General features: G+C 36.9%; 2 protein-coding genes across 10 annotated transcripts in view; one reads left to right on the top strand and one right to left on the bottom strand.

Annotated features, from left to right (window-relative positions):
- RALGAPA1 (Ral GTPase activating protein catalytic subunit alpha 1) overlaps positions 1–4,596 on the bottom strand; it is a 128,623-nt gene extending 124,027 nt beyond the window's left edge. For 8 of the 9 annotated variants that reach the window (XM_039351822.1, XM_039351821.1, XM_039351829.1 and 5 more), the window contains exon 1: positions 4,116–4,221. In XM_039351822.1, coding sequence (XP_039207756.1) covers positions 4,116–4,221 — 106 coding nt within the window. Of the gene's footprint in view, positions 1–4,115 lie in introns of all 9 variants that reach the window. The other variant, XM_039351825.1, reaches the window with a different exon arrangement.
- Positions 4,597–7,823: 3,227 nt separating this feature from the next.
- Positions 7,824–24,993, top strand: part of BRMS1L (BRMS1 like transcriptional repressor) — a 29,402-nt gene continuing 12,232 nt past the window's right edge. The window contains exons 1-4 of the mRNA XM_039351820.1: positions 7,824–8,086; positions 18,877–18,967; positions 19,693–19,820; positions 23,671–23,750. Coding sequence (XP_039207754.1) covers positions 7,951–8,086; positions 18,877–18,967; positions 19,693–19,820; positions 23,671–23,750 — 435 coding nt within the window. The 5' untranslated portion in view covers positions 7,824–7,950. The remainder of the gene's footprint in view (positions 8,087–18,876; positions 18,968–19,692; positions 19,821–23,670; positions 23,751–24,993) is intronic.

Below are 24,993 nucleotides of genomic sequence, written 5' to 3'. Positions count from 1 at the left end.
GCGCGACGCGCGTGCACGGCGGCGCCCCATGCGTGACACGCGTGCGCGGCGGCGCCCCATGCGTGACGCGCATGCGCGGCGCCGGCCCCGTGCGCGGCGCGCGTGCATGCGCCACGAAAAATGGCGGATCGCCACCTTTGGCGACCCCGAAAAATGGTCGATCAACCCCAAATGGGGTCGCGACCCATAGGTTGAGAACCGCTGTGTTAATACTAATACTATGCAATCACTTGCATAAAGTCTTGTTTTACAACTCAATATGTTTTAATCCACATCCCTTTTGTAAAATGTTTTCCATTAGGTTTTTTTTCATGAATTTGCAGAACCATACTACTGTCAAAATCTCTTCTAGTGGGATAGCTTTAAACTCCATCAAATAATTATTTTAAACAAGCTCAGGAACTAAAATTCATTCAGAATATACCTGTCACATGTACTTTTTTCTTATTTGAATCTTTAAAACAAACGTAAATAGCAAGTATGCATTTAAATTTGTAGCTGTCATGTTTTATTTTGTTCCATGTAGAAGTTATGCCAGCTTCTATTATTTTTTATATATTTATTACATTTGTATAGCTGCCCATCTCAATTACATATGACTCTAGGAGCATATACAATTTAAAGTGCAACTAAACAATCAACATAAAGCCTGTTTTTTTTTCTTCCCTTAAATTATGTGCAATTCCTGGATATTGCCTGGACAAGTCCCTGCAGTTTTCTTGGCAAGTTTTTAAGAAATTATTTGTCATTGCCTTCTTCCTAAGGCTAAAAGAAAGTGACTGGCCCAAGGTCACCCAGCTGGTTTTGTGCCCAAGACGGAATTAGAACTCATAGTCTATCAGTTTTTAGCCTGATGCTTTAACTACTACGCAAACTGGCTCATTACAATTCAGCCAATAAAACCTATTAAAAACAGTTTACAATATAATAACAAAAAGACAGGGAATTTATACCAGCCGTTTAACAAGCTCCATGCTTCTGTGGGATCCCCAGGCTCAATGGCAAAACCAAGTTTTGAGAGCTTTCCAAAATTGAAAATAAAATTTGACAGAGGTTGTTAAACACTTACATTCATTGGTATACATATACAGGTAGTCCTCATTTAGCTACCACAATTAGTACTAGCAACTCTACTATTAAGCAAAATGGTCGCTAAGTGAAAACTTAGTGACTATACTTATTTTATCAGCAACCTTTTGCTTTATAGATCTGTGACGGTCATAAATGCAAGGACTGGTAATTAAGTTATTTTCTCATCATCAGCTAAGAATGGTTTCTAAGTGAGGCAGTTGCTGAATGAGTACTACCTATATCAGTGGTGGCGAACCTATGGCACGCGTGCCAGAGGTGGAACTCAGAGCCCTCTCTGTGGGCACACATGGCATTGCCCCAGCCTTGCCTCCTCCCATGACCCCCCTCCTCATCAGCAGCCCCGCTGGAGGAGAGTCGCCTCCAAGTATGGCCCACACGAAGCAACGCAGCCAAAGGACATGGCAGCCAGGCAGCGTAGACAAGACTCTGCCCTCACACCCCATCGCGCACAGTTGATGCTGTGGGGTGCAGGCAGAGGGCATGGCCGCAATGGTGCTGCTGGGTTGCCTGGGCAATCTGCGGCGGGCCCTGGAGGTGGTGAGTGATCCTGCGGGCAGGCAGGGTGGAGACGGGGCAGGGTGTGGAGTGGGGGCAGGGGCAGTTTTTGGGCACTCGGTCTCTAAAAGGTTCACCATCACTCACCTATATATTGAAACCTGATGGTCAGAGTACTGAAGATTTTGTTAAAAATAAGAAACAGAAACAAAAGAAGCTTCTACATGATGTCTACTTATTTTAAAATTTCAAGAATTAGAGGAACGCCTTATTCCATATGTCTGTCCTGAAGACCATGTACAGAGGCACCTCAAATCTGCAGAACTGGTATGGAAAGCTTTTCATTAGTGGCTCTGTTTTGTAATCACTTTCCTAAAAGAAATACATCTAATGTTCATATTATATTGGAGAAGGGATCTTATATTGCTAATTGCTATATTCTTTTTGTTTGATTTTTATAAATTAAATAATACATATTATTAAATGACTAACATAATAAATAAGATTGCATATTAAAATTAATACAGCAATTTGGCTTGTCCAAATGGTATATTTTATAAATAAAATTTGCCCTAGGGAATGCCTCTGTTAAACATATTGACTATTATTTAATTATTTAGAAAATGTAAACGTTACACACACACTGAATGGCCGTAGCTGTTTACAATGTACAGCACAATGTGTATAAGTAATAATAGATATATAATGCAAAATACAAATAATGGCATTAAAAGACATGAGAAATATGTGATATATACCCTTTCTTAAACTGTAGTAAGGACCACATTTCTCTCAACTTTGATGCTAATTTATGCACAAAATAAAGTTCCTAACATGGAGAAAACTGAATGTTATTGACCTCAAAACTTACATGTTTCTACATGTATTGTTTTAATTATATTCATTTTATAAAACATTCTTCTTAGAAGTGGAATCTGCAGAAATACATTTTAAAGTTTACAGGAAATTCAGTAAACAATTTATTTCATTCAAACACTAATGCCTATCTTAGAATGCAATGCTATTGCCAGTAAAGGTTCTACTTTTACCACCAAATCTAAAAGGCAAACCAATCCAGACTGTTTATGTTATGTAAGTTTAATTGGACTGACAAAACTACATTTAGACAGGTCTATTCTTCATCTGACTGTTTTATTGCTTAAAAAAATTGTCAAGAGAGATTGTAGAATCTACTTTTCAACAAACTATATTCATTTTCTTGGTAATGACATTCTTGTAACATTACAGAAAATGTTATAATTCAATAGCAGAACATATGCTTTGCATTCCAAAAATTCTAACACCAGCTACTGGAATCTCCAGATAACATTGGCAAACATTTTATCTGAAAACTTATCTGAAGCATTAATTACTTGTTGTACCAACAATCAGATGCTTTATAAGGCAACTTTCTCCTATTCCTTATCTATTAAGAATAATTATAGTGCAGGCATGTCAAACTTGCGATGTCACGTGACGTCGTGCGACGTCTCGGAGCTTTTTCGCCATTGCCGGCAATGGGGTGGGTGTGGCTCCAGTATGATGAAACTGGCCCACGGACCGGCTGTTTGACACCCCTGTTATAGTGTATAAATCCTTATCATAAAGCAAAGTCACAATACTCCACCACCTTTTTACGATTTTGTAAATGTAAGAATCAAGATTAATTAGATTCCATGCTGCTGAAGCCAAAGTTTTAGTAAATGTATTTGTCTTTAAGATGTCAAAATATTCTTGTCTGACCCAACAGCATAACACAGCAGCCTTTCTGGAAATTGTCAGAAATTGAAACAGTGATCAGAAGAAACAGTAAACTGTTCATTAAATTGAACAGCACAGAGAAACAAAGACACACAAAGCAAATTTCAGTATAAGGGACTGCCCAGGTGGACACTTCATGCAACTACAAAAAAACCCAAACAATCCAGATCAAACAGCATCTCTTTCTCTTTTAGATGTCTGAAGCATCAGAAAGCAGGGCAGCCTTTTCTACAATCTAGACAACAGGTGCTAGAAGTTGTACAGCTGTATGCTGTATAGGACCTTCTATACCACAACAATGAAAGCTTCTAAATCGAGTTGAGAAAAGCACATCCTATCATATTGGAAAGTAGAATTAAATATTATGGCAAGAGAAACAGCAGGGAGTCTACCTCATCTTGACATAGTGAGATAAACAGGGGCCGATGCATGCAAAACAGATAATCGCAGCTCATTTCAGGTATCTCCTCCCCTGCCTTTGGCCTCCTATACTGCCCTCAGTTGTCATGCCAACAAAGACTTGGAGCTTCTTCGGCTCATCTCAGGGAGAAAAGCACCGGTTTTTCACAACCCAAAGCATGTTGACATCTGGTCAGCTGAAATAATTCTCCTCAAAAAGAAGTAAAATGCTGTATAGGAAAAAGTTCCCTGCGCAAAACAGGATTTGAACCTTCCCACGGGCTACAACTCAATCCAGAGAGAGAGAGAGAAAGAGAGAGACCCTGCGTCCCACCCCCTCCCACCTAAGGCCGCTTTCCCCTTCTCACCAATAACCACGCGCAGGTGCTTCAGCCGGGTTAGTGGGTCCTTGCGGGTATCCAGCACCTTCTGGGTGGATTTCCGCACATCACCGTGCGGTTTCTTGGAGAACATCCCGACGGCCGAGCGCTCGGGGACGGCTCGTCGGGGTTCCTGATTCTTCGGCTGTTGGTGGCACCAATCGCCGCCGGGACCCCCCTCCCCCGAAAGCTAGGGAGGAGAGAGCTGCGGCCTTGAAATCCGCCCCCCTCCCCAATTCGGCTTTCCCTACATAGCCGAGGCGCCGCCTCGAGGCTTCGAAGCAGGGGGTGCGGTCGGCGCAATCCCAGCGAAGAGCAGGACTGGAAGAGGTGTTGGCGGGTGGGTGGCTTTAGGCTTCCCCCCCGCGCAACATCGCCTTACTCCTCCTCCTCCTCCTTCCCTACGCCCCTCGGTGTTCGTGTTTTTTCACGACAGCCGTCAGGCGCGAATTCGGAGGTCCCCATGACAACTACTTTCCTTCAACGTCATAACTGGGAGACTCGGAGGGCTGCTTTTTCCGCCTCTGTTCCATCGTCGCTTGCCTTTTAGGTCATCGATTGTTTTTGTGGATTTGTGTATGTGTTGGGGCAGAGATTAATATTTATATGTAAGGGCATAGGTATATACATATGTATGTATCTAGCATGTTTATATGTATGTTATGTATGTGTACACTTTTGAGAGCAGGCAACAGAATTTCCTTTTTAATGTGTGCCAGTGTGCCCACAGTTAAAAAAATGACAATAAAGGTTATCTATCTATTTATCTATCTTGTCTGGAATTCTGTTTTGCTCTTAAGAAGTCCCTTCTTTAATGATTCTATGCTAACGTTTTCCTTTTTTAGAAACGCAAAAGCCTAGTTGTTGTTGTTAATTGCGAAGTCGTGTCCGACCCATCGCGGTGTTTCGTAATGATATACAACTCCAGAATTCAATATATAAAAATTGCCAGGAAAAGAAAAAATTTGAAGCACAGATTATTTTTATTATTGGAATAATATGGACTACCATATAGGATTTGCAAAACAAAAAACAAAAAACGGAGTGATCACTCGATGGAAGCACAGAACCAGAAAAACTCTCTGCTGCCATCTTATGATCCAGATTATATATTCAGAGTTAAATGATTCAAGTCAGGTCTATGGAGCTCCAATCATATGGCAGGTCCTTTGTTTTAAAAAACATTTGGTAACTTATAAGGTATAAAAAACCCCCAAATGTAAAAATCATCTGAGAGAATTCACTCTATATCCACTCTGCCCCTCAGCAAATGATATACTATAGTGCAGCAGACAATATACGGTAGTTGTTACACTGGTATAATCAATCCTCTCTATCCTCTTACAGTGTGGACAGAAATTGGGTGAAAATTTTCAGGCTTTATTAAGCTCTCTGGGAGTTTAAATGTGGTTCCTGATACCCATTAAATTTGCCACTATATATGGCAAATAGTGACATGTACAAATGTTGGTTAGTCAAGATTTGAATGTCTTTTTCTTTCCTGGGAAATATAAATGCTTGCTTGCTTATTTATTTATTTATTTATTTCCAGCCTTTGTTGTTTTTACAAATAACTCGAAGCATTGAATATATCTAGCCCACTCTTCTCCTATTTTCCCCACAACATTGTGAGGTGGGCTGGTAATGATCCATTACTGTGAAATACGTGTGTGTGTCTGTGTGTGTGTGTGTATGAGAGAGAGAGAGAGAGAGAGAGAGAGAGAGAGAGAGAGAGAGAGAGAGCGCTTTACTAGGTAGTCTTTTCTCTACCTATTGACTGACAATGAATGCATCTGGTTAAAAAGGACTTACCCTGCTCCCTTGTTGGAAACAACTGGTATATCTATTTGTGTTTTCAGGTGAAGGAGAAGAAAAATAAGTAGACTTATGTTATGAAGGTGGTTAATGGTAATTTATTAAAATATTTCTGCTTCATTTTAATAATAGCATACTAGTTCATAAATTTGCACATAATACTCTAGTAATACAGATGTGTGATCTTAGCACATCCTTCAAAATACTTCAATTTTTATATACATAATTTTTGGGAGAGATGAATTATAGTTTCAGATTAAGATGCAGGGGTTTGAATATAGATATCTATATTATAGTTCTCATCCATACAGCACACAGCTTTCTCTAAAATGGTTGTGGTTCTATTGATTTTCATCTATGATACCTTATACCTTTATTATTCTACTAGTAATTCCCTCCCATTAAAACCCAAGCACATATCATAGTAAAGAATGTGGTCACCAAAGTGACTATACAATGTGTATTCCTTTTAAGTTTTAATCCTTCTGAAATCAAATAAATATGAGTTGGGGTCTTCCTATGACAGTGATAACTTTTTCCTCCAAAATTGACTTAGCTTAATTATTACATGGGAAAAAAACTACAAAACTATTAAATTTTATTTCTGTTAATCCATTTCAAGTTGTAAGCTATATTAATACAGTTCTAAATGAGTTGATTCAGATGGTGTACTAGCATTAATTTGCCATCTTTTATCCTTTTTTATGTTTTAATGGTTTTAATAGTTTTCTTGATTGTTGTGAGCAACCTAGAGCGGTTGGAAGTTGGACAGCATATATTGGATATGCCTGTCGCTTTGAGTTATTTGTAAAAATAACAAAGATGGGTTACCTTTGTTATAAGAGTCAATTTTAAGGGGCTAAAGAAGAGATTTTTTTAAAATGATGTTTGTTTACAATAACTGTAGATTTATTCTTTTCCATGGGCTTTCTTATAGCCAAAGTTGCTTTGGGTTACAGCTCAAAAATATAATGATCACATAACTGGGACACTGACAGTTGTAAATACAAGGACTGACCATAAATCATTTCAGCACTGTTGTAATTTGAATGGCTGCTAAACAGGGCAGTTAAGTGAGCTCTTCCTTTATTTGGATTATCAAATTAAAACTAATACTAATATTGAAAACATGGAATTCTTCAATATGTATTTGTTTTATGTGAACATCATTACCATTTTGGGAAGTAAGTTCATCTTAAAAATCAATTTACTTGGTCTAAAAATAATAATATTTCAAAGTAATAATTTTGAGTATTTTCCAATTTGCTGAAAAAATTAGGAGTTAATGAGTCCTCGCAAAACAATCCCCCAGTCTTCCCCAAATTTTCTGTAGTGGCAAATCGTGATTAAAAAACCTCCGCTCGGGTTGTTACGAGAATGCCTCGGCCCAAAAGGCGACACAGCAACTCACTTCGGCCTCTGGAAGCGCTATTGAGCTTAATTTTTTCAGCTACAAAATCCAGAGAAAGTGAGCTTCTCAGAGGCAAGAGGAGTAATAGACGCTGCCTTCTCCCGTGCCTTCCCCACCTTGTACTCTTGACCCCCTTTACCTAAATGCAGCAGTCCTTGAAGGAGGATGTTCCCGAAAGCTTCCCGCCGTGAAGAAAAATCGGTGGCTATTGCCCCTCTCGCCAATTTTGTTTTTAATTTCAAATAAATGTGTTTAAAATATGTACACATAGACCCTTCAGTAGCCTCTCTTCCACTTCTCCTGTCCTACTTCCACTACCTACTCGGATCTACAAGCCCTTTCCCCGCCCCCGAAAGACTACATATCCCGAAATCCTCCGCAACACAGAACAACCCATCACGCCTGACTACGAAACGCCGCTCCTCCGGCTGGGCGTCCACCAATGAGCGACAGAGAGGCGGGTTGAGTTGTGCGGCCCTAAGGTGGATGGCGGGGTTTCGGTGGGGCGGAGCTTCGGTGCGTTAGAGGGCCGGGCCGGCGAAGCGGCTGTCCTGGTCTCCTGCGGGTGACGCCGGGCGTCTGCCGAGAGCGGGCGCGATGCCGGTCCATTCGAGGGAGAAGAAAGAAAACAACCACGATGATATGGAGGTGGACTACGGGGAGAACGAGGGCAGCAGCTCCGAGGAAGAGGAGTCCGAGAGCTCGTCCGTCTCCGAGGAGGGGGACAGCTCAGGTGAAGCGGGGAAAGGGCTCCTAGGCGCACATGCTAGAACGGATCTGCCTCGCTTGGGGTTAGATAGGGGCAGAAGGGAGGACTCAGCCCCGCCCCGTCCGGCTCTCTTGGTGTGCCGGGGCGATTCCGCGGTTTCTGCGACCCTTATGGCCCCTTTCGGCATTTCCTCCCACTCCTTCGCCGTCGGCGACTTGTTAGGAAACCCCCGGGTTCTACGCCCCTCACTGGGCGGGCAAGGCAATGGCCTCACTTTCCTAATAGTTTCTTTCCAGGGTCATTGGGGAGAGCTATTCTCTTCTTTGCCCCCAATTCCCCCTCCCTCATTCGGTGATAAACCTGCAGTGTGGTGTATTGTCTGCAGCCAGCCCGGTGGGAGAAATTTCTATAAGCTGTGAAAGAGTTGATTTGGTGTGGCACCCCCCACCCCCCCAAATGCCACAAATGCATTCAGAGAAATGGGCAATTCTTGGGCCAGTAGCCTTATGGACTAAATTACAAGATGGTCCAAGTAAGAAGGATGCGGTTTGTTATCTTGCTGTTTTTCCTTCCCTTTAAAGAACAAGTGCTTTATGTATTGCCATTGCCTTCTAGAAACAGGAAATGTGCTATTATAGCTTGAATATTAATTTGTTGAAACCCCTATTATGTTTTCTCTTTGTCTCCAAATCTTGAGTGTCCCATATTTGTTTGTCTGAGAAATGTTCACAGGGCATTTTCTATCCTACCTTTAGGGTTAAAGTTAGATGATAATGATTTCAGTGCACAAATAACTAAATAATGCATAAGACAAACTGCAGAACAGTAGCTTAAAGCTTGTATTTGCCTTTTTATTCAATACCTTCCGTCAGTCACTAACTCTAAAGCCCAACTCATCTCATAGGATTGTTGTGGGGAAAATGGGAGGAGGAAGAAGTATTAGGTATATTTGCTTGTCAAAAGTGTTTTTTAAAAAAAACCACTGAGTTAATAGGCCTGATACGCAATTCTTTTTTTTTAAAGTTTTTATTTTCCATTTATTCATACAAAATACAATTAAATTCCTAACCATTGGTACCGCCTGCCCATTCCCCCCAGGCTGCGTCCACCCTCTCTAATCCTTCCCCACTTCCCTCCTCTTTCTCTCCTCCCCTCCTACTTTCTTCCCCTCCCCTTCTCCTCTAACCATCCTACTTCCTCCCTACTCCTTCCTCCCCTCTCATCCCTCTCACACACATGAACGCAGCATAGGGGAAATGCCCAAGCGTTTACCATGTCTATATTATCATTACCCACCCACTCACCCACCCACCCTCAACCCTCCCCCCCTCGCTTCCCAGAGCAGAATACAGGGTTATTAATAAGAAAGTTAACAATAATGAAAAAGAAAAAAGAAAAACATCATACTTAACCTTTAACTCCCCTTAAATTAAGTCATATAAACAAATCTCTACAACAGTTACTATAAAATTTACTTATAAAATAAATGAAACTTTATAGTACCATATTTTTTCTGAATATAATCTATCCATCTTCATACAATAATATATCTTTCTTGTGTATGATCCTTCAAATAAGCAGAAATTTTTGCCATTTCTGCAAAGTTAGAAACTTTAAATATCCATTCTTCTAAAGTAGGCAACGAGTCCTTCTTCCAATACGAGCCTACTAATAACCTTGCTGCAGTTAATAAATTCAACATTAAAGTAGTTTCTTTGTCATTTAAATCCACAAAGATACCCAATAGGAATAATTGAGGGGTGAACTTTATCTTCCTTTTAAAAATCTTTTGAATGTTCCACCAAATCATAATCCAAAAAGCCTTTACCTTTTTACAATTCCACCAAACATGAAAATATGTCGCATCCGTATTACCACATCTCCAACATTTGGGTTGTAAATTTGGATACATACAAGATAATTTTTTAGGATCTAAATGCCATCTGTAAAACATTTTATAAAAATTTTCCCTCAAATTTTGAGCTTGTGTAAATCTAACATTTCTAATCCAAATTGTCTCCCATAAGTCCAATGGGATCGGATCCTGGATATTCTGAGCCCATTTAATCATACAGTCTTTAACCAATTCTGTTTCAGAGTCTAATTCTATTAAAGCATTGTAAATTCTTTTTATATGGGCCTGACTCTGGTCTTTAATCTGAATAACCAGATTTCTATCTTCTAGTGCAGTGGTTCTCAACCTGTGGGTCGGGACCCCATTTGGGGTCGAACGACCATTTCACGGGGGTCGCCAAACAAAGCTGTCCACCATTTTTCCCCCTTTTCTTTGGCCATGCCCCTGGCACCCGGTGATGTATAAGTGGTTGGGGGTCACCACAACATGGGGAACTGTATGATGGGGTTGCGGCATTAGAAAGGTTGAGAACCACTGTTCTAGTGTTATTCCTTCTTTTTTATCTACAGTCCACCTGTCCACTATTTGTAAATATTGAAACCATGACTGTAGAATATTTTCTTGCCTTAATACATCTAGAGATTTTAAATGCCAATCCGAACCTGACCAAGTTAATAATTCTTTATACGAAATTTTATCAAAATTCATCCCCTTAGAAATCCCCTCAATTGCATGTCTAGGAATCCCCCAGATAGGTATTTTATAGTTTAACCTATAATAATAAATTGTGAATTTAAATGGACTCCAGAAGATGGTAGAGGACAGGAAGACCTGGAGGAACATTGTCCATGGGGTCGCGATGGGTCGGACACGACTTCGCAATTAACAACAACAACAACAATAATAATATTTTTTCCAAACTCAAAGTAAGGCACTCCTCAAAATATGTGATTTGAAAGCCCGGTCCACTTTCTTATTAAAAATTAAATATGCATGCCAACCATACATTAAATCCCACCCTTCAAGAACAAGAATATCCTTATTTGTTAAATTAAGCCAATCACTTATCCAAGTTAAGGCGGCTGCATCATAATATAATTTCAAGTTAGATGCTTTAAGTCCTCCTCTTTCTCGGGCATCTTGCAAAATCTTAAACTTAACCCTTGGTTTTTTCCCAGCCCAAATGAATTTATTGATACCCTTCTGCCATTCCTCAAATTTACATCTTTTTTAAAAATAGGTATCATCTGAAACAAGAAAAGAAACTTTGGTAGAACATTCATTTTTACAGCTGAAATTCTCCCCAACAGTGACAATTGCAGTTTTTTCCAGTCATTTAAATCCTTTTGCACTTTTGCCCATAATAATTCATAATTATTTTTATACAATTTTCCATTTGAGGCAGTTAAATATACTCCCAGATATTTAACCGTTTTCACCATCTGAAAACCTGTGGCTTTAACCAAACTTTCCTTGTCATTGCCTAACATATTCTTAGATAATATCTTAGTCTTATCGTTATTGACTTTAAAACCAGAAACTTTTCCATACTGTATTATAAGTTCTAATAGACAATCAACCGCTCTAATCGGTTGTTCCAAAATCAAAACCAAATCATCCGCAAAAGCCTGTAATTTATACTCATTTTTTCTTATCTTTATGCCCTTGATTACCGTTGATTCTCGAATCTGGATCAACAAAATCTCCAATGTCAAAACAAATAACAATGGAGATAATGGGCATCCTTGTCTTGTCCCTTTTTCAATATTAAAAGTCTCAGTCAATCCCCCATTAACAACAATTTGAGCAGATTGTTGCTGATATATAAGTGCGTGTAAAAAATTATCCCCAAAATTCATTTTCTCTACCAGTGAGAATAAGAATTGCCAATCTAATTGATCAAAGGCTTTTTCAGCATCCAAAAATATAAAAGCCACAGGAATCTGATTGTTCTTATCCAAATACTCAATTAAGTTAATAATTTGTCTAACATTATATGTCATGTATCGCCCTGTTATGAATCCTGATTGATCACTGTGAATCAAATCCTTCATTACCTGCATTAATCTATTTGCCAAAATTTTTGTAAAAATCTTGTAATCTACATTTAATAATGATATCGGCCTATAATTCTTAGGCTCTGTAAGATCTTGATCCTCCTTCGGAATCAATGATATAAACACTCTTTTCCAAGAAGGAGGAACTTGTGCTCCCAGCAAGATACTATTAAAAAGCTCCTTTAATAACATGTGTGAGTTCTGGCACCTTTTTTTTTTTTTTTTTTTTTACAAAAAAAGCACTGCTTCTATGTGTCCAAGAAGTACTTAGTACAAAAACATTAAAGATAAGAATTGCGTGCTGATACGCAATTCTTATCTTTAATGTTTTTGTACTAAGTACTTCTTGGACACATAGAAGCAGTGTTTTTTTTGTAAAAAAAAAAAAAAAAAAGGTGCCAGAACGCACACATGTCATACAACCCGCCTTGCCTACCCTACAAGGTTCCATCCAAAAAAGGTGCCAGAACTCCATTCTGGGCGTTTTATGACAAAAAAAGCCCTGCATAGAAGTAAAGCATAGTGAGCTTAATGATAATCCATCTCGGAATATGGTTGGTTCATTTTAGCATCTTATATTGATAAATACAAAAATCAAATTGTTATTTTTAGGTGTTATATCTGTGGTATCCTATGGTATTAGGATATTGGATTGGGACCAATGAGCTTCCATGGATAAGTGTAGAACTTGGGTCTACCAATCCTGGAGGAATGATAGATTTATTTATTAATTATATTCAGCACATTTCATACATTTAGATATTGCAGGAATAAATGCAATTACTTAGTTACTTTAGTGTTGGTTATTTTCATTAGGCTAAAATACAGCATGAGCCAATATAGTCTATGGGAAGGATGTATTCACATGACCGATTGCAGAGAGATTTTTCTGTCCATTACATCCTTCTTTAAAATCAAGTTGGCTTTGATTCCTGGTGACTTCAGAGACAGAACTCCTACAGTTTTCTTTTTTTTTTCTTATTAAAAAAGTTTTTATTTTCCATTTATTCATACAAAATACAATTAACCATTGGTACCGCCTGCCCATTCCCCCCAGGCTGCGTCCACCCTCTCTAAACCTTCCCTACTTCCCTCCTCTTTCTCTCCTCCCCTCCTATTCTTCCCCTCCCCATCTCCTCTAACCATCCTACTTCCTCCCTACTCCTTCCTCCCCTCTCATCCCTCTCACACACATGAACGCAGCATAGGGGAAATGCCCAAGCATTTGCCATAACTATATTATCATTACCCACCCACTCACCCACCCACCCACCCTCAACCCTCCCCCCCTCGCTTCCCAGAGCAGAATACAGGGTTATTAATAAGAAGGTTAACAATAATAAAAAAAAAACAAAAAAAAAGAAAGAAAAAAAACATCATACTTAACCTTTAACTCCCCTTAAATTAAGTCATATAAACAAATCTCTACAACAGTTACTATAGAATTTACTCATAAAATAAATGAAACTTTATAGTACCATATTTTTTCTGAATATAATCTATCCATCTTCATATAATAATATATCTTTCTTGTGTATGATCCTTCAAATAAGCAGAAATTTTTGCCATTTCTGCATAGTTAGAAACTTTAAATATCCATTCATCTAAAGTAGGCAACGAGTCCTTCTTCCAATACGAGCCTACTAATAACCTTGCTGCAGTTAATAAATTCAACATTAAAGTAGTTTCTTTGTCATTTAAATCCACAAAGATACCCAATAGGAATAATTGAGGGGTGAACTTTATCTTCCTTTTAAAAATCTTTTGAATGTTCCACCAAATCATAATCCAAAAAGCCTTTACCTTTTTGCAATTCCACCAAACATGAAAATATGTCGCATCCGTATTACCACATCTCCAACATTTGGGTTGTAAATTTGGATACATACAAGATAATTTTTTAGGATCTAAATGCCATCTGTAAAACATTTTATAAAAATTTTCCCTCAAATTTTGAGCTTGTGTAAATTTAACATTTCTAATCCAAATTATTTCCCATAAGGCCAATGGGATCGGATCCTGGATATTCTGAGCCCATTTAATCATACAGTCTTTAACCAATTCTGTTTCAGAGTCTAATTCTATTAAAGCATTGTAAACTCTTTTTATATGGGCCTGACTCTCATCTTTAATCTGAATAACCAGATTTCCATCTTCTAGTGTTATTCCTTCTTTCTTATCTACAGTCCACCTGTCCACTATTTGTAAATATTGAAACCATGACTGTAGAATATTTTCTTGCCTTAATACATCTAGAGATTTTAAATGCCAATCCGAACCTGACCAAATTAATAATTCTTTATACGAAATTTTATCAAAGTTCATCCCCTTAGAAATCCCCTCAATTGCATGTCTAGGAATCCCCCAGATAGGTATTTTATAGTTTAACCTATAATAATACTTTTTCCAAACTCGAAGTAAGGCACTCCTCAAAATATGTAATTTAAAAGCCCGGTCCACTTTCTTATTAAAAATTAAATATGCATGCCAACCATACATTAAATCCCACCTTTCAAGAACAAGAATATCCTTATTTGTTAAATTAAGCTAATCACTTATCCAAGTTAAGGCTGCTGCATCATAGCATAATTTCAAGTTAGATGCTTTAAGTCCTCCTCTTTCTCGGGCATCTTGCAAAATCTTAAACTTAACCCTTGATTTTTTCCCAGCCCAAATGAATTTATTGATACCCTTCGACCTCCTACAATTTTCTTAGCAAGGGTATGGAAGAGGTTTGCAATGAATAGTCTTCTTGGAAGGTGATTTTTTTTTTCAGTTTCTCTGTCTATTCTACAACCCTGGAATTCTCCCATTCAAGGCCTAACCAGGCATTACCCTATGAACTTAGACCAGGCCAGCTAGTGCTGCTACACATGTTGACATGCATGCTTTTCCACTAATGTAGGAATACAATTTTATTTCATTATCTGCTGCTAATAATAGGATAACATGAAACAGGGCAGTATATAGAAAAAGTAAACATGAAGATGCTTCTGTGGGTTGAAGAAATTGCCAGGTATTTGCTCCTTACTTGCTTTTTATGTCTTACTTTGGTAAGGTTAGGCTTTTGTTTCTTGTTTAATCATTGTGTCTTTAGTTACACTTAATGTTTATGTTTCTCTGTATGTGAAAAACAGAGTTTGTGTATATTGTTCTCCAGCATTCCTAAGAGTTATTAAAGTGTAATAGTTTGCTCTCAAGTTTCTCCTGCTTCAGTTTCAATAGTTAGGAGGTACCAAAACTCTTTTTTTTGGTAACTGCTCTATTCTGGTGTCAATCCAGACAGATAGAATAAAATCTGTTACAATTTATTGAAATGGGAAATGTTTCTTTTAAATCTCTATTACGGTAGTTTAGGAAACAGATCTAAAGTAATATTTTGTGGTCAAATCTTAGAAGCTGGAGAAAATCCTTTTACCTTTAGAAGGCCCAAGTCCACTCAGTGTTTCTCAACCTTGGCAAGTTTAAGATAATGCTGGCTAAGAAATTCTGGGAATTGAAGTCAATAGAAATTGCCAAGGTTGAGAAACACCGAGTTAATTCTACTGCTCAAATGAAGTCATTACAGTAGAACAGCACTTATACCACTGAAGACAAATCTGAAATACAAAATCTGATATACAGTATTGTTGGAAGACTTCAGAACAGCATTTTTCAGGGAGGAATGAGGGAAGATGTGATAAATAGAATGATGCACCCCTTAATTTCCCTTGTACTTCTGAAAAGACCCCTTAATTATGTCAGCCATAAGCCAGTCATAGAAATGTTTGTTACATTGGAATTGGAGGCTGCATTCGCACAGAACAGAAAGCTATAGTTCTAAAGACTTACATTGATCCCTTGAATTAAACACAAGAGATTAAAACTAGGTTTCCTCAGTAGATATAATTATCTGATACAGAGCTTAATAAAACTGATGTCTAAAACACTTTTGAAAAACTCTGGAATGGTTTTTAATAAGCCAAGAACAATTAATAAATGCAATACAATTATTACAGGGGTCTTCAAACTTGGCCCTTTTATGACTTGTGGACTTCAACTCCCAGAATTCCTCAGCGTGCCTGGCTGAGGAATACTGGGAATTGAAGTCCACAAGTCATAAAAGGGCCAAGTTTGAAGACCCCTGAATTATTAGAATGTCTAATTATTAATGTTAATACCCTTCTGCATCATTTTTCCCCTATATATATTAAAGACTTATTAATCAACCCAGGAGATTCTGAATTTTTTCTTAATTTGTACTGAATAAACCCAAATTTTAATTGTGGAAGAAAATGAATTACTTTTAGAAAAACAAATTGGATCTTTAACCTGCTCAAATTTGTGAATATACTAAATTGCTTCTTTTGGAAGGACTAGAGATGACAAAAATCAAATTTTCAAATAATTTTTCCCCCACAGCTTATGTTTAATTGACATAAGCTCTTAAATAATTAAAAACTAAGAAGCACAAGTACTATTAAAGATATAGACATTAAATAAAACACTTAAGTTACCTAAAACCTATAGAATAAATATTGAACTTTTTTTCTAATAAAAAACTAATATAATTTGGGTCAGTGATTTTCTGTAGCCCAACCTTTCTTAGACATTTATTTGATTGGAAGAAGGAATATGGATGAACTCTTAGGCAAAAGAAGGGATACAAATTTAACAAAATAATGATAGGGACTTCAGAAGGGACTTTGAGGTAAAAAACAGTGGGGGGGTGAATTCCCTTATCTCTTGTATTTTACTAGATTGTATGGACTATTTATAGTTGCTCTTGATGTTACCAATCACCCTATTGCTCAGAAACAGGGTAGATTGCCTAGGGTGCTAGTTCTTCTACATACCCAACCCACTTCCTCAAGATCATAAAGTCTGGGCTGATGTACACCCTCTCATAGAGATGCTGCTTAGGCAGGAAGCATTGTGTGGGCTATATTAAACTCTTGAGAAAATAGTACAATACTAATTTAACAAAATAATTATGCAGTGATATGTATGAATCAGAATCATATTTCAGTATTTGTGACTTGTTTTAGTATAAATTGAAATTTAGGATTCAGATGAGCTTCTGATTGCTTTTTTACAACCGAAGAAAGGAAAGGGAGAATGTGTACATTTGTAGGGGGACAGATCTTTGCTGTTACCACAATTGATGGTGTAAACAACATTGTACATTATATGAAAAAAATACTTTGAGGTACTGTTTTTAAGGGATCAACAGGAGGTGATTTCTATTTCAAATTTTGGCTAAACAATGAATACTTTAAATGGGTTGCCTGACGGCATCATTTATTTATTTATAGTATGGGAAAAACAGCATCTTAGGTTGCGAATATGGAATTGGAAAATGTATGCTAAACATCATGAATGGCTAAAAGGCGCTACTTAGATTATGAACTTGATTTTCTAATATGCACCTTGGTATAGTATATATTGAATCTAGTGTGCATACTGATGGAAGCTGGAGTCATGTACATGTTTAGGTCCTTGGTGTCTGAATTAAGAAGTAATGTTGTATAAAAAATGTTTATCCATGGATGTTTTTACCTGAGTGAGATGATGAAATGTTGATTGGAAGGGAAGAATGCAACAGTTAATTAATGTAAATTATATGGTTCCTTGATTATCAGTATTTATTTATTTAATTTCTATAGTCTCCCAACTCAAGCAAGCATTCTGGGAAGCTTACAATTCTATAATTATAAAACAAAACAATTAAAAACAATAAAATAATAAAAAACATCAACAAAAGAAATATAGGTAGTGCTCGACTTACAATGGTTCATTTAGTGACCAACATCACTGAACAAACTATGACCATTTTTCACGCTTACAACCATTGCATCATCCCCATAGTCATGACCAAAATTTGGCCATTTGGCAACTGATTCATGTTTATGACAGTTCCAGTATCCCAGTGTCATGTGATCACCTTTTGCAACCTTCTGACATGCAAAATCAATGGGGAAGCCAGATTCACTTAACAACTGTGCTACTAGCCTACCAACTGCAGTGATTCACTTAACAGGGGTGACAGGAAAGGTTGTAAAATGGGGTAAAACTCACTTAAAATGTCTCAGTTACAGAAAATTGGGGCTTAGTTGCGGTCAGTTAAATTCCATTAACTCTTTATCTAGAGCCAAAATAGTATTAACTGTTGTTGAGTAGGTTCCTGGGCATAGGCATGAGCACTAAATCAGTTTAATTGGAATTTCATCTCAAGACACCTGTGTGCCTGGATGCAATTTTACAACTTTATAATTTTGCTGCCATCATTAAGCAAATCACTGTATTCCTATGGTGATTTCTGTAGAAACATACTGAAAAGGCCAGAATTGGCAAAAAATGTTGTAAATTGCAGTCACATGACAATATGTGTCATGTGGGTGTACACTTAATGGTATTTTTTTGAGAGCTGAATGCAACACAATTTTCATTTTAACGCATACTGATTAGTGTACATTTAAAGTAGCAATACAATTTTTATTCTGTTTGCTATTCTATTCTAATGGCAACCAGCTCACCTTTATGGCCTGTTGCAGCATTCCAAGTGTCCAAAATGTGATCATTTTGGATGCATGTGCAGGTGTCATAACTCAGAACAGGGTGGTAAGTATAACTTCTAATGGTAGCTAAGTCAAAGGCTTGGCTGGCTGGCTGTAAGATGAAGTGAATCAATTTAGTTCTTTCATAACATTAATCACAGGATAGAGATATACAGAAATAATTTTATATGTTATATCTGTTTCCAGCAGATTTAGAAAGTATTCCATTAATTTATTTAAATTATTTAAATAATTTAGAACTTTAGTCACTCTTAATGAAGATATCAGTTTGATCATAAATGCTGTAAAGTACATTGGAAGAGACAAGCTAGTTATATTTGTAAAAGTATATAATTTTCATTGCAGAAATGGATGATGAAGATTGTGAAAGAAGAAGAATGGAGTGTTTAGATGAGATGTCTGATCTTGAAAAACAGTTTACAGATCTCAAAGATCAGTAAGTAAACTAATGATCTCAAACTTCTCTTAGATTCTAATTCAGCTGTAGTCTTGAATATGTACATTAACTTATCCACCTAAATCAGAATGGGCAGAAAACTGACCATTAGCTTTCAGATCTACACTTTCAGATCTAGCCCAAACAATGTCTAAATAAAAAGTTGACTATAATTTAATGTATTTACCAGTCTATTTTTGAATCTTACTAATTTCTTCTGGGCTGATGGGTTTAATAGGAATGCCTATTGCCAATTGAGAAGATCTTAGAAATATTAATATACAGGTAATCCTCGACAACAGTTCATTTAATGACCATTCAAAGTTACAAGGACACTGAAAAATATGACTTATGAACATTTTTCACAGTTATGACCTTTGTAACATCCCCATGATCATGTGATCAAAAATCAGATGTTTGGCAGCTGGTTCATATTTATGACCTTTGCAATGTCTTAAGGTCATGTGATTCTCTTTTGCGACCTCCTTACAAGCAAAGTCAATGGGGAAGCCAGATTCACTTAACTTACCAGGTTATTAAATTATCAGCTGCAGTGATTCACTTAACAACTGTGGCAAGAAAGATCGTAAAATGGAGCAAAACTCACTTAACAAATGTTTCACTTAACAACAGAGGTTTTGGGCTCAATTGTGGTCCTAAGTCGAGGACTATCTGTACACTGTTCTATGCCTGGCTTTAATGTACTCTATTTTCATTATATTAAGACTTTACAAAGAGAGGTTAAGCCAAGTGGATGCAAAGCTACAGGAAGTCATTGCAGGAAAGGCACCAGAGTACTTGGATCCATTGGCAGCTCTGCAAGAAAACATGCAAATCCGAACAAAAGTGGCGGGTGAGTGCACGAGTCGTTGACTCAGTTTGGTATACTGTATTGCTGCAAGGTAATGGCAAAGGAAAAATGCTAACAAAAGTTTCAGGGCTTCTGAAGCCTTTGACTTTAAAGCAATTGAAGTTGGAATTATTTGTTATATTTTTTGGGCCTCATATTTAAATAGCAGTAGCGTACAAGGTCATTCATGACAGCATTCTGTTTCCCAAATAAATGCATATGTACAGTAGTGGCCAAAATTGTGGAAACCTTTTGGGAAAAGTGTATAGTAGAAATGCCACCCTTTGGTTAAGTTTCCACCAATTTTTCTTCTAATTTCTTTATAACTAGTCTTATTCACTTAATAATACTATTTTACATCACTTTCTGGGCAACCAGTCAACTCTTTGCATCATTACTTTAATTTTATTATGTTTTTCAAGCTCACTAAATGAAAGAACACAAAAAACCCAACCAACTTGATAGCGATCACATAACACACTGACAAATGTCCTCTTCTCAGCTTCAATACTTGACATCAATAACTGAATCCTACTGTGATCTGATTGGCTCATTGCCAAAACAAGATGACACCTGATTGGCTCTTTAAACACTCATGCTCATTGGCTACAATCAGATGAAGGAAAGCTACCTGATATCAACCTAAGCAAGTTGTGCTTCCTTTTTCTGGTTATTTGGCTATAACGTTTCATAGAATACAGTACAGATAATCGAACAAACTTTGTTGCATTACATTCTTGATTAAATTATCTTTCCGTTGATATATAATTTTATGCTACTACTCCAAAATAAAGTGGTGTTATTAGCCGTCAAACCTCAAAAATACATTTTTCCCAAAAGGTTTCCACAATTTTGGCCACTACTGTATAATCTCTCACCAAAAGCAATCATGGTTGTGTTGTTCCCTTTAAAATACAGAGCTTGGTGATACATTTATTAAAACCAACGAAAATAACACAAATTGGTATACAAATTCCTCAGATCTCTTCTTCAAGAAAGCAAGGGACAGAAAAGAAGCAAAACAGTTTCTTTTTTTAAAAAAAAAACAAACATCAGCCAGATATTTAAGATATGAGAACCTGCTACTGCAAATTAGTCCCCAAATGGCAGCTATGTCTCAGTTAGAATTGGGTGATTTTGATAACAGATTAAACCCAATTTTCAGGGGGAAAAAAGAAAACAATAATTTTTCCAGTTGTGAAAATACAAAGCAATTAATCTCTAATTTATATTTGCCCTCCCTTTCAGTTGCTTCTATAGCTGCTGTTCAGATGTAATATATCTGGTGCTCTAAGATTGTGTTGTTAAAAACTATTTTATAAATCATCTTTAGTGTTTTGTATCTAAAAACTGGTTTAAAAAAACCAGTTTGTTGCTCTGTTCAAAACAATGAACTTTGGTTTAAACTTTGTTTATTATCTTGGATCATTAAAGAAAAATTAAATAATTTAAGACTGGCTGGTAAACTGAGTTCTTTGTTTCAGATATTATGGTAGATTGTGGTTTACGTAGAATATTTGGAATCAAGTATTGAAGGAACATACTATGTGTTTATTCCTATTTTAGAAAACTGATTTGTTAAGACAGAGCATTGCAATATATTTGCATATATATACAATATTAGGACAAGTCTATACAATATATTCGCATGTACAAAATGTACTGGGGCACTATACAAAAAAGGCTGGACCAAGTTGAGTAATGAATATTGTGTAACAACAATTTTGATATAATTTTAATTTAATGTGAATTGAACATATTTATTTCCTCCCCAGTATTTTGGATGACTTAAATTGAGTTTTCCTGCATGCACCTTGAGCAAAGAGGCCTCTGCTTTCTTGCACAATGAACCAACCAGAATGGAAAAGAAGGATTTGGAAACTCAGTAACTGAGATGCTGTCGAAAGGCTAGATCAGGGGTCCCCAACCCTTGGTCCGTGGATCGGCACCAGGCTGCAACATGCTAGAAACCGGTCCGCGCAAACAAGCAAAGCCCCATCTATGGGACATAAAACCACGCCCCTGCAGAAAAACCTCTCGCCATGGAACTGGTCCCTGGTGTTAAAAAGTTGGGGACCTCTGGGCTAGATCATACATTTGCAAAATATTTTTTGCAGTCCACTTTAGGTGCTCCTCTACTTACAGCCACAATTGAGCCCAAAATTTCTATTGCTGAGCAAGACAATTGTTACATGAGTTTTGCTCCATTTTACAACCTTTCTTGCCATAGTTAAGTGAATCACTGCAGTTGTTAAGTTAGTGACATGGTTGTTATGGGAAAGATGTTCAGATGACCCTGTTGGCACTGCAACCATCATCAATACATTCCAGTTGCCAATTTTGATCGCGTGACCATGGGGATGCTGCAATGGTCATAAGTGTGAGAACGGTCATGTCACTTTTTTTAGTGCTGTTTTAAGTTCAAGCGGTCACTAAATGAATGGGTGTAAGTCAAGGACTAGCTACAAATTGAGCAGAACATTTTTCCATCGTTGGTTGCCACATCTGCCTGCATATTGTTGCTAAATTGTAATAAAGTTACATAATATTTTATTACAGTTGACACAGGAAGAAAAGATATTCTTGAATCACAGCCCAGAGGCTAGGCAGGGAGATCTGTTTTGAGTTAGCTCCAGAAACTCCAAGATTTTTCTCATCAAACTGAAACTCCAAGATCAAACTGTACCCCCACTCCCAAAGAATATGTTTTTTTTTTTTTGTCCATTCTGTTTTGTAGCAAACAAAAAATGCCATTTCTCCCTTCTATCCAGTCCCTTTCCTATTTCTTCACTCATAAAGGAAAATCCAGTGGATTGGTTTTGTTTTAATTTTATTACCTACCAGATGTATAGCAAGCAGGGACCAATGGCTAATTTCTTATTTGCTTTCTGCAAGGAAGTGGTTCCTCCATTCAGTAGCATAGCAATAGTAATAACACTTAGACTTATATAGAGCTTCATAGTGTTTTACAGCCTTCTCTAAGTGATTTACAGAGTCAGCATGTTGCCCACAACAATCTGGATCCTCATTTTACTGACTTCAGAAAGGTGGAAGGCTGAGTCAATCTCAAGGCCTTCAGAATCAAACTCCTGGCAGTGGGCAGAATTAGCCTGCAATACTGCATTCTAATCACTGCGCCACCATGGCTCTTAGTGTAGTGTTGAGCAAATAACAAAAGAAGAAGACAAAAAGATAAACACTTCAGAGTTGTTGGAGAAATTCAGTGGTGCTTTTCAGAGCTGTCTGAAACCTACCTGCATTGGTCTCATTGTGTTCATTATCTCAAGGAAGGATGGGGGAGAGGGAGGGAAGGAAGTTCTCTGAATTTTACTTTTTAGAATTAAGATTGCATTATATCCCATTTGTTCACACTCTCTAATCTGATTACCATAAGTGCCTTCCTTTTGATTTTGACTTTTGCAGCCATTCGACAAATGTATAACTAATCTAGAATTTTTTAAAAGTGAGGGAATAAGGCTTGTTCAATTAATAAATGGACTATAAACTTTAATGGCTGCCCATCTTGCTGGTCTGAATTAATGTTCACTGAGCAATTCTAATAATAATTAATTCAACCAGTGCTCAAATTCTATAACTTCTGTAACATAACAAATACTCTTATAAATAATCTTAAAATATATAATTTTAAGAGGAGCACTTGAGCCTTGTAAAGCCAGGGAAAATATCTCATTGGATTGGGATTAAAACTAATTTAGGCTTTGTACAAATGGAGATGTAAAGCAAATCTTTTTTGTAAATCCCACTTTTGTCTGTTGGGAATTTTCAGAATGACTTGGAAATACATTCTATGATGCTCTTCTCCAATTAATATTAAATGAATATTTATTTATAGGTATCTACAGAGAACTCTGCTTGGAATCCGTGAAAAACAAATATGAATGTGAAATCCAGGCTTCCCGACAGCATTGTGAGGTATTGTTTTGTCCTGGAAATGTTTTAATATAATTGATTATGCTTAGTTATACTAAGCTATATATTTGAAGAACATTTTGAAAATATTGTGTACTTACATCTACAAAAAATGCAGTTAGTTTGCTTTAAAATATCTTGACAGCTTTGTTAGTCTTATTAATTGTTCTTGTGAAATTCTTGCTCAATTTTTTAAATTATGTTTTTGCAGTTAGGTAGAAAGCCTATAATGAATCAAATGGCTCCAGCTTTTGTATACTTAAGATAATATACATCCTGCATAAATTTTACCTAGGCTATTTTAAGATATGTATCAGCTTTATAACACCTGAACCACATTTTTGCATATTTTGTGTGCAGTTTTAGTTTCAAGAAACACTTCTGTATTGTGGTATATTAACTGCGTACTCAGGAAGAAGAAAAACCATTCAAATATTATTTAATTCAATTTGTTCATAAAGTATTTAGTATTATTAAATGAGATCAGAGTAATGAATGGAATTTGATTTTTTTTCTTAAAAAATTAGGCATACAGCTATAACTAAAACTATAAAACCATATAACTAATATTTTTAATGTTTTAATGGTTTTTACTGTTTTTATTGTTTTTAAAATCTTTTTAAGAATTTAATCATAATGTATATTTCTAAATTGTGAGCTGCTTAGTGTCGTTTGCCAAGATGGATGGCTATAGAAATCAAATGAATGAATGAATGAAGAAATGAATGAATAAAATAAAACATTGTTTTATAAGAGGATAGAGCTTTCATGAAGCCTAAAAGTAAATTGTATACATGCCCTCCCACAGTTGTTTATGTAGCTTGTATGGTTTTTGTATATTAAAATACATTCTCAAAGACAGCAGAAACAGTTATAAGATTAATGGATTCCTACTTATGATGGTAAAGCCCAATTATAATAATCTTGGATCATATATAGTCTTTAGTCAATTACAGCAGAATGCAAATTTGATGGATAAATGAACGAGGACAAATTACTTCACTTCTGTCCTATGATCTTATATATACCACCTATTTTTGGTGAAATCTTTGATAACATAGCTTTTTGTTTTCAATGAACCAAGAAACTGCTTAAAGCAGGGGTGTCAAACGTCCGGCCCGCGGGCTGGATGCATCATTGCAAAACCGCGCCCACTCCATTGCTGGCAATGGCAAAAAAGTCACAATACGTCGTGACATGTCACATGATATTGCGAGTTTGACATCCCTGGCTTAAAGCCTGTCTC

This window comes from Crotalus tigris, unplaced genomic scaffold, assembly GCF_016545835.1.
Source record: "Crotalus tigris isolate CLP2741 ecotype Arizona unplaced genomic scaffold, ASM1654583v1 scf7180000018371.15429387391:27106975, whole genome shotgun sequence".
Classification (NCBI taxonomy): Eukaryota; Metazoa; Chordata; class Lepidosauria; order Squamata; family Viperidae; genus Crotalus; species Crotalus tigris.
This window is presented reverse-complemented; position numbering and strand designations above follow the sequence as displayed.